The sequence below is a fragment of the Lotus japonicus genome, chromosome 1 (genome assembly GCF_012489685.1).
Source record: "Lotus japonicus ecotype B-129 chromosome 1, LjGifu_v1.2".
In the NCBI taxonomy this organism is placed as follows: Eukaryota; Viridiplantae; Streptophyta; class Magnoliopsida; order Fabales; family Fabaceae; genus Lotus; species Lotus japonicus.
In genome coordinates, this window is record NC_080041.1 from 125206860 (window position 1) to 125222148 (window position 15289).

The 15289-nt window shown below is 39.4% G+C and overlaps 1 protein-coding gene across 1 annotated transcript; it reads right to left on the reverse strand.

Moving 5' to 3' along the window:
* Positions 1-1139: 1139 nt before the first annotated feature.
* On the reverse strand, positions 1140-2390 carry LOC130732620 (thaumatin-like protein 1b). Its single transcript, XM_057584630.1, has 2 exons — positions 2293-2390; positions 1140-1845 (listed from the first exon to the last, which is right to left on the reverse strand). Exons 1-2 carry the CDS (start codon positions 2342-2344, stop codon positions 1175-1177), a joined length of 723 nt encoding a protein of 240 aa, XP_057440613.1. The 5' UTR covers positions 2345-2390; the 3' UTR covers positions 1140-1174.
* Between the last annotated feature and the right edge of the window lie 12899 nt (positions 2391-15289).

The following is a 15289-nucleotide window of genomic DNA, read 5'->3' on the forward strand; positions in this document are numbered from 1 at the left end:
GAGAGACCTAAACCAAGGAATCTTGATTTTAGAGGGACTTAAGCCAAAGAACCATGATTTTAGAGGGACCTAAAGCTCAATTTTTAACATGTCTCAGGTCCCTCTAAAATCATGGTTCTTTGGTTTAGGTCCCTCTAAACGATGTAAGATGACGGCAAGAGCTGAAACCTTAGTATTATTTTGCATTTAGGGGCGTATGCCCAAAAATGTATTTAGAGGGACCTAAACCAAAAGACCCTATTTTTAAAGGGAACAACAACTAATTTAAGCCTTTATTCTATTGAATTTATTATCTTAAATTTCAAGAGCAGGGTATCCAATTTGAAAACACAGACGGTCATCTTTACAACATCCGGATGGCAGAGTAGCTTTTGCATTCTGAAACCTTTTCTTCAATTCATTAAAGGAGGCAACAGGAAAAAGGAGATTTCTATGGTCCATTGACTGAAACGAAAAAAATTGCTATGGTCCAAGTATACTAGCGAGTAGTGACATTAGAGAAAATCTAACTTTTGCTATCGAAAGAGCACGAATTATGTTTGGAGTTAGGAAAATTTACATCACGGAGGAGGAGTATTATAATGTAATGCAAATTTATTGAATGTAATAGAAAGCTGTAAAAAATAATAGGAAACATAGGCAATGTCAATTGCTAGCACTCTATAGAAAAAAGAAATAATAAATTAAAAGACAAAGAACCGACATTGAGAGTTGGTACTGTATAAATAAAAAGGCCATGAATCTATTTATAAATCAAGTAACAAACTTTGTAGTTTGCTAGCTTCTCTTGTACCAACGCTAATAAACTATACGGTTCCAACTATTAGTGTCACACTTCTTTAAAGCATTCATATCTAAAAACTTTTTCATATTTGTTTTAAATTCCAACAGAATTCCCCGTCAATTTCAACTTCCAGATTGACATTCCTATTCAGGAAGGTCCTCTTGTTTGGTAAGCCTGGAGGTGCCTCTCTAAGTTTAACCATTTTTTTTCAAAAGAAGATTCACTGATTTAGTGATAAAATTAATGTTTGTTTTAATTTGGAAACATGAGAAACTATAGAAGAGAAGTAACTGACGTAATTTAATTTATTAAAACATATACAAATTATTCTTATTATTTTTGTAGTAATCATGTACATTAAAGCAAAGAGTTGCCATAATGTGTATAACTTCAAGGGCAGAATGTGATGGTGTAGTTAGGTCCCTGGGAGCAGGTAAAGGTGCTGCTCTTATCATCATAAGCGTAGCTATAAGCCTGAGGACACCGTTGTTTAAAATACTGAGAATACTGTGTTGGCTTGCACTTTTCCGGCGTGCCGAATTCACCGGTGCAACAATACTCTGGCTTATTGAAAGCCAAGCAAGCACTCTTGCAAGCAACCACCTTCCCACCATCTTGCTTCTGCAGCTCCGCCGGGCACTGGGCGTTGAGATCCGCCGGGCAGTTGGAGGGCTTGCATTCGCCGGAACCGCCTTCCGGAGCAATGGACATGGGAAGGTTGAAGCCGTCCACGTTGCTGATGTCGTAGAAGTTCTGTCCACCGTTAGGTGCGACGAAGAGCTCTGCTAAGGTGGCCGGTGGGACTGCGCCAGCTCCGTTGCATTCGAGCTGGTCACCGCAGTTTGCGGTGGCGCAGGTGAACTTGCCGGAGGAGGTGGAGCAGCCGGTTCGGCCCCAAAATCGGCCCTCCCACGGAGTTGGGGTGTCAACGAAGGTGGTTTGTCCGGACGGTAGCTCGAAACCAGTTTTGGAGAGCTGAGGCTTTTGTGCGCCGGTTAAGGTTCCTGGCCACACGGTGTATGAACACTTGTTGACGAAAGTGATCTTAGCTCCATATGCTCCTGCACCATTCAAAACATGTGACATAGATTAAAGAAACATGCATGTTAGGTATAGATTAAAAGACCATGCATGTTTTGGTGTTCAGAAACTCATTTTGTAACAGTTTTAGGCTTGATAATATATAAAGTGGAAAGTAAAAAAAATCACATTTTTGGGTGTTCTAAAACGTCATAAACGCTCGTTGTCTAGGCACGTATGGCTTCTGGTAATTATTCAACCGAGATACAAGTACAACTCATATATATATACCACTGTTATGTGACATTTTTCGGTATATATAAAAGTTGGTGTAACTAGTGTCAGTAATCAAATGAAAAGAAGAAAATGAAAACTATAAATCAAACCACATATATTCAAAAATATTTAGGAAAATTAGAGGAAATTTAATGAGAGCGAGATTCTATCTAGAGAAATGAGCAAACGGGAAGATTGTTGAGCATATATACCACAGAGGAAGCAGGCAAAAATAAGGCAGAGAGCAACTCGTGCATTCATCATGGTTGTTTAATTTCTCTTTGATACTGAGAGGTGTATTAACTTGTTCTGTGTGTGATATGATTTTGCTCAAGAGTGCATGTGTTGGTATTTATAGGGCGCAGGGCTTGAATCGTCAACATGGATGCAGGGCACGTGGAGGTGCAGGGTTGGCCACCTTTACTTTAGTAATGGAGTACTATTATTTTAGGCTTAAATACTTTTTTTGTCCTGAACATAGATTGAGTTAGATTTTTTTTTATGAGTTTAATTTCTATGCACCGATGTAAAGTTTTTTTATACCATCAACCAATCAGATTTTAAGAATGTGAGAAAATCTCTCTTTTTATTTAATTTCATTAATTGGCGTGGCACATCCTTGAAATCTGATTGGTTGACGGTGTAAAAAAAACTTTACTCCGTCGGTGCATCATCATTTTTCACTTTTTTTATTAGATTATATATTTTTGAATGATATGAGTTGGATTAAAAATAATAGTAATAAATAGTTATATTAAAGAAAAGCCACGTGCAAAAGCTCACTGAGATTAAAAACAAGTCACATCAGACTCATAAACATTTTGGACTTAATTAGGTTAAAAATAAAATTGGGGACTAAATTTGATGTGAAAATTTTATAAGAACCAAATTTAATTCACTTTATAATTTTAGGAACCAAAAGAGTATACATTACTTATTTTGACCTGTTCTTTATCCTTAATTTATACTTTAACCGGAGTTATAACACTATGAAAATGTTTGGTAAACAATCACATAATGCAAACATTCAAACAATAAGTAACAAAAAAAAGAGATCGTTGTAATTGATGTGAATGATCAGTTCTGCAGTAGTTACTATATAATTATTGATTAAAAATGTCATGGTAATTTATTGAAAAAAATAAATCATAAGTAAGTTACCGATAGATTAATTGTGGGTAACTAACTTACTTTCTACTTTTAAAAACTCTCAATAACACTGCGACAAACACATATTCAAGTTCTAAATGGATATTTACCAGTTCAAAAGACTCTTCATCCATAGGCTTGTAAACACCATCCCACTTAGGGGTGTATAAGACCCGGCCCTACCCGCCAACCCGTACCGGCCCAAGCCTTTAGGGCCGGGTTGAACCCGGCCCGATCATTAAAAGAGACCGGGTTCGGTTGATCTTTGAGTTACCCGACTTCGGATAGGGTCGGGTTCAGGTTGACACTCGGGTCACCCGGCCCGTCCCACATATATATTTTATAAAATTTTAATTTGTTATAATGATTAAAATGTGATACATGGTGCTCAAATTTATCTTACCATGTAGATGAGATTAAAATGTCTAACATCTACCTTATGAATTAAATAAACGTTTGTCAAACTATGCACACTTTCATGTTCTAACAAGAGAAAGTCACGTGTGTGTATTATGCATATGTGAGACAGGTGAAGAAATGATCAAACAAAATGTAAACCTCAAGTGCAATAGATTATGAAAGAATTGGATCCTTTCAAGTTATTTCTTCCAAAAAATAGTTCCAACTTATAACACTTTTAGTATGTTATTATCTTTAAATTTTACAATTAGTATCAAATAGTCTTAAACTTATTGTCCCTCGGACCAACCCGGTCCCGTCCTACATAGACCCGTCCTAAATTGGACCCGCATAATGTCGGGTTGCTTCAGGTCTAGGGACGGGTTATGGTTTATGAATTGACCCGATCAATATTTAGGGCCGGGTTAGGGTTAACTAAAATCCGTCCCAACCCGTCCCTTGTACACCCCTAACCCCACTCATTCAAGCGTCACGCAGTATACGTATAGGACTTGGCAAAGTAAGGACGAATGCTTGCTCAATCTACTCTGATGCATGGTAGTCAGTATCGTGCGATACGTATCCCAATACAATATGAAAATCAACCAAACGATACGTATCCCATGAAAGTATCTTTTTGTGTTCGTATCGTGACTTGTATCACACGTATCGCATAAGTATCTCACGATACGTATCCCGATACGATACAAAAACAATTTTTCAAATGTCGTTTCATCTTACTCTCCTAGAAATTAGGGAGTGGGCATTAATTTCATTAAAATTTAGTAAGTTACCATAAAAAGTGATGTTTTCTTTGATTCTTTCACCGTTTCACGTTCAACTTCAGCAGCCATTTCACGTTCAACTTCAGCACCCCTTTAATGACTTGGAATTAGGGAGTGGGGCATTTAATTTCATATCTTTGATGTTTAGTACTTTAGTTTGGCTTATGGGTTGGAATTAGGTTGAATTGGAACTTTGTGAGACTATTTTTTTACTTATGACTTGGATTTTTGATTATTAATTTTGAACTATATTTATATGATATATTAGTATAATATTTAACTTATGACTGAATTTTTTTTTTGTCTGTATCTTACTATACACGTTACGATACGATACGCGATACGGGATTAGGGTATAGCGACACATGATACGTATCTCGATTTGACTACCTTACTCTGATGTCAAAACTTGATTATTTGAACCATGCATGCTAAGATCTCTTCATCCAGAATGAACACATTTTTGACAATCTTTGTTGATAATCTTCCTTAGAGTCGTGATTATAGCCTAACTTCACTCAAATTTACTTTCACTCAAATTATTTAACAAAAAGTTTTTTAAATGACCCATAAAAAAGTTTGGGTTAAATAATTCATCGTTCAATCACATTGAAAATAAATGAGTAAAAATTTATAATTTTATTTATTAATTTATTTATAAAAAAAATTATTGGTGCATTGAGTTGTGTAGGTCATTTAAACAACTCCTTTAATCTTTCAAAAAAAAAAAGGTTGTCTAAATGACCCATAAAAAAGTTTTGGTTAAATAACTCATCGTCCAATCAAATTAAAGATAAGTGAGTTAAAATTTCTATATTTTATTTATTGAAACTAAGAATTTTAAAAGTTAAGTTCAAACTTTCAAAATAATTTTTTTTGCTACAGGAGGCAAAGTTAAAAGGATTTCTTTAAATGAGCAATCTAAAATTTAATTAAGCTTTTAAAAAAAAGTTAATTCGATCTCTAAACAGAATAATTTTAACAAGAAAAGTCAAATTGGAAAAATAATTTATAAATTAGAGTTTTAACTTTTAAGAATTAGAAATTAGAAGTGGAGGAAAATTTTGAAATTACGATTTTAAAGTTATGATTAGAAAATAGGTCAGGGAGAGGGAAGAGAGTGTGATTTTTTTTTTGAAACCAAGAGTGTGGTTGTTGATGAGAGAGAAAGAGAACGTCTTAAAGTTATTTTTATAAGCCAAATTAAATTAAACTATCACAAACTTTTTTTTATAACCGTCTTAAAGCTTTTGGATGTATTTTTGTGTAACAAGATGTATTTATGGATAATTGCAAGGTTCTGAAAACCGGACCGGACCGGCCGGTTCGACTGGTTCGATCGGGAACCGGGCACAGTGCCGGTCCGGAGCATAAGGAAAACCGTCTGTAGTTCCAACCGGGGTTAAACCGGTGCAACCGGTTCTGAACCGGCCAAACCGGAAAAAACTGTTGTTAGGCCGGTTATTCCCGGTTCTGCACTGAAACGTCAAAACGACGCCGTTTTGGAGAAAAACCGGGTCAAACGTCTTAAAAAAACAGAACGACTGCGTTTTGAATTATTTTTGAAAAAAAAAGGAAAATAGAAAGGCAGAGAACAAAGAAAACGTGAGAAGTTGAGAAGAATGAAACCGTGAAACAGAGCAACGTGAACGTGACTGAAAGTCTGGAACCCTTCTCCTCTTGAGCGCCGACCTTGACCCTCCCTGCGGCGACGGAATCCGACGACGGCGGTGGTCCCTGCGGCGGTGGTCCCTGCGGCGGCGGCGGCCCTCAATCAACAGCAGGGTGTTTCAGAGTTCAAACATAGTAACTAGTAAGTGAGGAACAGAGCAAAATCGGTTCAAAGTTCAAACATGGCTACCACTCAACAGGTTCTTCTTCTTCTTCCAAACGACCAAACTGATTTTTCTTTTCTCTTTTCAACCTTTTTCTTTATTTGATTTCCATAGGGTTTGATTTCTCAATTCTCTTACTGTTTATGAATATGAATATGATGACCGTTTAGACTTTTGTCATTGGTATTGATTTAAGGTTGTTGTTGAACCTAAATGTTATGAGTTATGACTTATGTAAGTTGGTGGTGTTTGCATCTAAAGAAACTATCATTTGGACTTGTGGAGTTACATTTGTTGGCTTATATATTTTAGCTTTTGTTATTTACTTATTTTACTTTACAACAATTAGATTTAGTCATTTAGATGACCTAAAAAAATTATGTATATATATTTTTATATGTATATAATATAAAATTATATTATTTATATTGATACGGTTCAACCTCGGTTCAACCTCGATTCAACCCCGGTTTGACCTTTGAAACTTAAACCAGTGCCTTGACCGGTTCGATGACCGGTCCGGTTTTCAGAACATTGGATAATTGTGATGATTGGTTTTAATCCTATTACTAACACATTACCAATCATTTCAGCATTTCACATCACCTTGTGAAACACATGGGACAACAATACTGGAGCTCAAGCTCAAGTGAATTACTAAGGGCTTGTTTGATACTTTATATTAGGTCTATTTTTTTTTTTAAATGTATTCTCACAGTTCTTGAGACTCCAAGATCACGGTAAGTGAGTAGGTATAATTATATAAGTTTACACAACACATTATAAGTATTCATTGTTTGGTGTTAACATTGTATTATATATGTTTATTCATCAATCCACTCATATACGTTAAAATGATAAATGATTTTTCCAAGCTACAAAAGTGAGATTAGGCATGATAAAATTGAAATGTTACTTGAAAATATTTAATTCATCATCGCTGCCACTATCTCAAGTTCTCAACTGTCACCGGCTCACTGCTACAATTGTCACTATCGCCACCGTTGTTGTCGTCGTTGCCAATTTCATACTACAACCACCACTGCCATCACCACAACCACACCACCACCCTTTGCCACGATCATCGCCCTACAACTTTGTCGCCAAAACCGCCATCCAACTACCACTAACGTCACGCCACACCATCAACACAACCATCACCCTCAACCATTTCTCCACCACTGCCATCGCCACAACCACTGTAACACCCCGATTTCGGTGGCGTCACTTTAGTAACCAAAAGTAAACTTAATGCGGAAAAACGTGAAATATTTTTTTTTGATAATAACTAAGACAAAACTGAATTAAATAAAACCCAAATGCGAAAAGCAATAAAACTATTATCCAATATATATTTACAACCCCCGCGGTAGGTACCCAACCTCGTCACGAGTAACCTCCAGTGACGGAAAGTAGTAGAAAAGAACGCCCGTAGGCAAAAGGTCTAATCCAAAAGAAAGGTCAAGTGTCCGCAACACCATCCCTCAAAACTGAGAATAAGCTGGCCCATCGGCCTGAAGCAAGACCTCCTAAGTCCAACCAACTCTCTGTGATTCCCGTAAAGAAACCACACAAAAAGCTATAGGTGGGAAACTACCCTGTCCCCAAAGAAAACAAATGACGTTCAGAGCTAAGACTCTACTCCTACACTAATCCCATCTCGAGGAGCTCACACCAGCACTAAAACCTACATGCTAGCATGATCGTCGCCCGAACCTGAATTCAGAACGATCTAGTCTAAGTACACCATCCGTCCTCCGCTCGCTATCGCGATGCGCTCCTGTTCCAGCATCCCAACTCTAGTTTCCCCCGAAGGGTGAACCGTCGTGAACCAGTCCACCAAAGACATCTGACAAAGGGCGTTTGTCCGCCAAAACACACACAGAAGACGCGAGGGTCAACTCCAAAGAATTACATAAATAATAGCACCAATAGATATAGATAAGAGAATAGCCACTTAGGCTTATAGCTAGGGATAACATCCTAGGGTTGCATATTCCATAATGAACTTAACAGCAATAATAACAATTAACATGTTCCACATAGGATTAGCAAATAACAATCACACTCGACAACTAAATCAGTATGCATGAATGCAGGATGATTAGTCAAACAACGTCTCCGACTCTCACTCGACACGTCGCCACGTGTTCTAGGTAAATTAAAGTCTCTAAAAGCTTACCCTAAGGTAAAGTCGATTCTGCGACAAAAGACACTTCTTCACATCAACATAGTAACTCATGATGATCTCCGGATCATCCGACTCATCTCAATCCGATGGTCACAACTGCTCAACAGGCAAAGAGTATCACATACTCGGAAACTACTGATTTCCCGGACTTATCCCCAGGATAGCCCAACAATTAGGCATGTCAAGTCGATCCAACCCCCTGGGTTGAACATACGGACTCGCACACGCAACTCCCACAATTAGGCATGTCGAGTCGATCCAACCCATCGGGATGAACATACGGACTCGCACACGCAACAAATGACAACGCCAAGTCGGTTCACTCAAAAGAGTCGAACATACGGACATTGCGCGTGTCCAATGACTATCGCCGAATCGATCCAATCCATCGGATTGAACATACGGATCCGCGCGAGTCGAAAGGTTATCGCTGAATCGATCCAATCCCTCGGATTGAACATACGGATTCACGCGAGGTAAAATGGCAATCGCTGAATCGATCCAATCCATCGGATTGAACATACGGACTCACGCGTGCCTGAGTGACTACCGCCGAATCGATCCAATCCATCGGATTGAATATACGGATTCGCGCGTGTCGAAAAGTTGTCGCTGAATCGATCCAATCCCTCGGATTGAACATACGGATTCACGCGAGTCGAAAGGTTATCGCTGAATCGATCCAATCCCTCGGATTGAACATACGGATTCACGCGTGCCTGAGTGACTACCGCCGAATCGATCCAATCCATCGGATTGAATATACGGATTCGCGCGTGTCAACAATTATTGCCGAATCGGCCCAACCCGTCGGGTTTGGACATACGGATTCGCGCCGCAAAGTCGAAGATACACCCAACAACATAGCTGCTCCAACAGCACAACCACAATAGCTGCTCCAACAGCACAACAACAACCGCTGCTCCAACAGCACCACAACATCTACATACTCGAAGCCCCTCCACATTCTCAATGCTGGGATCCGACGACACTTCTCGTTTTCCAAAACTATGATTTGCATCCAAAGCTTCCTTTCGAGATTATTACCATTACTTAAAGATTTAGAGGTTGTTTAATGTCTTATGAGTTTTCTTTACAAAATAACTATCCTTTTAGTCTTATCGCGAATCCTATAAGTTCTCGGGATCTCCTATTCCCCAAATGACTCCAGAGAATGTCTCGATCCATACAACACCACAACAAGGCCCGAATCTCATTCGTCCTTTCAAGCTTTCTCAAAACTCTCAAAATAAAATCGGCATGACCTGCCCGCTTTTCTCACCGTTCAGAAACTCAGATTATAGTGCAAAAGCAGAATTAACTCATCATAATCAATCAACATGTCATATGTCAATATCTTAAGCAATAACCACATAGCACCTAGCATATAAGGCATGCACCACACATCCTAAATTACCCAATTAGCACTTAGCATGTCATTCACTCATCAAAAACATACAGTAGATGCATCATCTACATTGTCAGCCGAAGCCTCAGAAAACGTTTTCCAATCACACACAATTCCAGTGCATAAACAGTAAACAATGTCGAAACATCGACCCTAAGCATTAACTAGAGATTCAGTGAGAAGCCCTCACCTGTAGATTCTCCAGGACGATCTCCTAACACTTGTTCACAATCAAAGCCTTGCTCCTCTGGGAATTCCTCAAAATCACCTTTAGAGCAAAACCACAGAAATACTATTAGAATCTATCGAAAACTAAGCTATCGATACTTACTAAGGTTACTCGAAGTAATCTATACTCTAAGGTACGATAATCTAGCGCGAAAGACAAGTTTTCGGAAAAGGAAATTTTCCTCCTCCCCCTTAATAGGGCTCGGCCACTTTAGGTAATTATGGGGCTCGATTTTTCTTCGATCAAACTTGGTTCCTATGCTTTCATAAGCCGTAACTAAGGGTATTCTGAACTCGGAAAAATTATCGGATCAAAAACTGTCGCAGGGGTATTTTGGTCATGATTTTTAACTTATAAATTTCAAAACTGAAATCCCAAAAATAAAATTTTGCAGGGACGTCACCAACGACGTTTATGACAACTAATCCTACTAGCACTAAGCTAAGGCGATAGTTTTTAGCCTAAAGGTTGAAGCTTTACCTCAAAAACTCCAAAAATGGGTATTTAAGGCTAAAATTGATTCCGGCGGAATTCCGGCGACATAACGGAAAATCTAATCCGGCAGAAGTGATCTTGGGCACATATAGAAGAGGTTTAGAATCAGAAATGAAAGATTCAGGATAGTTTTGCAAAAACCCATAAACTATCCGCTCAGAAAACTCTACAGAAAAGCTATGGAAAAAGCGATCAGAGGTAAGGATTAACGACTATACCTCGAAACCTTGAAGCAGCAACTGATTAATCAACGATCAAGCAAGAGATGAAGAAAAACTCTTCTTCCTTCCTCTTCAATGCAGCTCGCGGGTTTGGGAGAGAAATGGAGGAGTTCTTGTAAATTTTCTCACCTTTCTTGCTATATGTAGAAGATGGAAATTCGCGGCGAAATGAAAGTTTCGCGAATCTGATTTTTCCGGCGTCATTCTTCATGAATTCTAAGATATGTTTTGGCGAAAGAATTCCAAAACTAAAATGAGGTCTCCTTATATTTTTGGCAACAAATGCATAGTCGGTGTAAAACTATTTTACCCTATAAGTTGCTTTTTGTATCGAATGTCGGAATAGAAAACTTCCTTCGGAAGAAAGATTGAAATCATCAAGAGAAATGGGTGTACGCGTGTGGAATATTCATTTGAAGCTCTGAATAGAAAAAGTCTTCATTGTCGAGAAATTCTAGGGTTTTGAAATACCAGGGTTTCGGTTTCGGCAAACTTCCGATGATTGGAATCGGACGTGCGTAGATCCTAGAGTTTCGCCTCGAAACGGTTGTGATATATGGAAAAAGAGAAGTTCTAACATTTCTCTGAAGATTTTTGGAATTAACTTCCGTCGTGCCTAAAAGTGAAAATTAGCTATATACTAGGGTTTCTGACCTAGGTTAAGCGTATAACGATCGTGCTATAACTTAAATCGACTTCGATAAAATCCTTTGACTTTTCCTGAACTTTCTCCTTCATAAATATATTTCCTTTAATAAACTTTTGTTCAGGTTTCCCTTCTCAATACGTCAAACCTAATCGTGAATGGAAATCTCTTCCACTTATTCTAAGCTTAAAAACTTGGGTCTTACATTACTACCCTCCAAAAAGAAAGTTTCGTCCTCGAAACTTAGGGTTCAGTAAAAGCTCTGAATATTGTTCTTGATCTTTTCCTCTAACTCCCATATGGCATCGTCTGTGTTTTTGTTCCAAATAACTCTTACTAAAGCACTCTGCTTTCCCTTCGATTGTTTCACTCTTCTAGTCCCAATGTTGACCAACGGCGTCTCAACAGACATATCATCTTTCAACTTGCCGAGGTTTAACTACAATCATCAATGATAACACCACTAAAACTCTTACTCGATTATGATCTCCAGCTTCTGAAGTCAATCTTTACCCTAAGATTCTCATTCCACTTAGCAAAATTCACTCGCTAATCTCTAGCTTGTATCACCGAAATCCATAACAAGTTTCATTCACTCTTAGACTTTAAGCAACTTGTCCAAATATGACAACCTCAAGTGTTCATCTTAATACTAACCTTCCCTTTTCTGTAACTTGATCACCATCTCGTCAATCAACTTCTTAATCTCCCAATCAAATTCTGACCAACTTTGAGTCCTAGAAACTTAAGACAACAATTCATAGACTTAAAACCTGAACCTTCACCAAGTTTGGACCTCTAATGTCCGTTAATTCTTCAATGCTTCCTAAATGAATATCCATTTCTTCAAACTATATCTCCTTCGCAAGAGAACTTATACTTAATGCGAACTTTTTCCTCCCAGCCCGACTAATCCTCGATCCAATCAAGTTAATCTTACCAATCCTTCTATCAAAGTCCATAGCCAGCTCTGATTCCGAATATCACCCCCTCAATATTAAGTTGATCAAGCCTAATACATCGAAGGTGAAATTTAGAAAAACCCACTGGAACAGTCAATGAGTTCCTATCATCCAATAGTCACAAATATCCTGACCTCACATCCTCAACGATTCCGCTATGAAACTACACACCCTCGACATCATACGTATACTATCCATGAGGAATCTCCCTGAGATTCATTCTTCAGCTTCTACCTTCCTTATAATCGCATCGGCGCAATACTACTTTCTAGGCTTAGTGGGTTATTCTAAACCTCGTGTAACTTCTATAGTGGAAACACGAGTAGCAGTCAAATAAACTCTTGTAGGTGTAATAACTATAAGGTCAACGCTTAGCGGTAAAAGCAAGTTCAGACGTGTTGCACACGCTACGGGGGTGACGAAGGGTATATTATACTAAAATGAGAAAGAATGGTTAGAAAGTTACCATCGTTCTTGCGCTCTCTTCTGACTAATCCATCAGCTCCCTCGTCGCACAAGACAGAGGCTCTTCCCCGTGCAGTAGGATGTCTTCCCCTCACCGTATGCACAGATGGCTCAACCTTGGTTATATTGCAATCCTTGGCTTGATGCCCTGGACGGTTGCAGTTGAAACATAGAGGTCTCCTTTCTGGACACTTGTTAGTGTAGTGCCCCACCTTCTTGCACCTGTAACACGTCACTCCTTGACCCGAAGTCTTGTTTCCTGTTCCTCCGGTAACATTTATGGGCTTATACTGCCCCGAGGTAAAACCTTCCGCCACAGGACGTTGATACGGCTTCTTCTGTCGGAATCTCTCCATCCCATGATTATTTTGAAAGTTCGACCTCATTGGTCCCCCAGTGCCTGTTCTATTCATCCTCTTGTTCTTCATAAGTTCAACTTCTGTTGCCTTCTCAACCAAAGCTTGGAAACGCATAATTCCCAATGGCCTCACAGAGTCCTCGATATCTGGCCTCAGTCCATTGACGAAACGCTTACACATGTAGCGCTCATCGACATGGTCGGTGAAAAATTGGAAGTGTTTGGCCAAAGACTCCAATTTAGAAGCAAATTCAGGTACAGACATGCTCCCTTGTCGGAGTGTCAGAAACTGTGCCTCCCGCTCGTCCCGAGCACTAGTTGGAAAATACTTTTCCAAGAATGCAGTTCGAAAGGAGTTCCAATTCACCTCCTCGTCGTTAGCTTCCATAATTCCTCTGGTACCCTTCCACCAGTACTCAGCATCGCCCAGCAGCAGATAAGTTGCCAGGCCCACCTTAGCCCCTTCAGCAGTCTGCAGTACTTCGAAAATCTTCTCAATCTCTTGGATCCATAGATCCGCATTGTCTGGGTCAGTCCCGCCCGTGAACTTGGGTGGATCCTGCCTTCTAAAATCATTCAGTCCCCTGTTCTGGTCTAGGGCTAACTCCCTCTCACGCTTATGTCGCTCACGTTCAGCCTTGTCAGCACGCCACTGAGCGTTCTCCACGGTTTGATTTGTCATTGCCTGGGCCACAGCAGTCATTGCCCCAGCGAGTTGATTCATGTTCACCATGTTCTCTGTTTAGTTAGACAAACAGTTAGTACTCATCATAAGATAGCATTTCCATAACTATACAATATGATTAAGCAATAACTTCAATCAATTTTTAAGCGAAAAATCGCTTGCAAACAATCAATTTTTCACTCTTTGCAGAGTCACACAACCTAGCACAGAAGACCTATTCCCCAACAACTCCCGAAAGACTCGACCGTGCTCTGATACCACAATGTAACACCCCGATTTCGGTGGCGTCACTTTAGTAACCAAAAGTAAACTTAATGCGGAAAAACGTGAAATATTTTTTTTTGATAATAACTAAGACAAAACTGAATTAAATAAAACCCAAATGCGAAAAGCAATAAAACTATTATCCAATATATATTTACAACCCCCGCGGTAGGTACCCAACCTCGTCACGAGTAACCTCCAGTGACGGAAAGTAGTAGAAAAGAACGCCCGTAGGCAAAAAGTCTAATCCAAAAGAAAGGTCAAGTGTCCGCAACACCATCCCTCAAAACTGAGAATAAGCTGGCCCATCGGCCTGAAGCAAGACCTCCTAAGTCCAACCAACTCTCTGTGATTCCCGTAAAGAAACCACACAAAAAGCTATAGGTGGGAAACTACCCTGTCCCCAAAGAAAACAAATGACGTTCAGAGCTAAGACTCTACTCCTACACTAATCCCATCTCGAGGAGCTCACACCAGCACTAAAACCTACATGCTAGCATGATCGTCGCCCGAACCTGAATTCAGAACGATCTAGTCTAAGTACACCATCCGTCCTCCGCTCGCTATCGCGATGCGCTCATGTTCCAGCATCCCAACTCTAGTTTCCCCCGAAGGGTGAACCGTCGTGAACCAGTCCACCAAAGACATCTGACAAAGGGCGTTTGTCCGCCAAAACACACACAGAAGACGCGAGGGTCAACTCCAAAGAATTACATAAATAATAGCACCAATAGATATAGATAAGAGAATAGCCACTTAGGCTTATAGCTAGGGATAACATCCTAGGGTTGCATATTCCATAATGAACTTAACAGCAATAATAACAATTAACATGTTCCACATAGGATTAGCAAATAACAATCACACTCGACAACTAAATCAGTATGCATGAATGCAGGATGATTAGTCAAACAACGTCTCCGACTCTCACTCGACACGTCGCCACGTGTTCTAGGTAAATTAAAGTCTCTAAAAGCTTACCCTAAGGTAAAGTCGATTCTGCGACAAAAGACACTTCTTCACATCAACATAGTAACTCATGATGATCTCCGGATCATCCGACTCATCTCAATCCGATGGTCACAACTGCTCAACAGGCAAAGAGTATCACATACTC

Bases quoted from the DNA above. Each gene is read 5' to 3' on its own strand.
- LOC130732620 (XM_057584630.1), bottom strand. From the start codon at position 2,344: ATGATGAATGCACGAGTTGCTCTCTGCCTTATTTTTGCCTGCTTCCTC. The intron at 1,846-2,292 runs GTATATATGCTC...TGAATGGTGCAG, and splicing joins TTTTGCCTGCTTCCTCTGTG to GAGCATATGGAGCTAAGATC.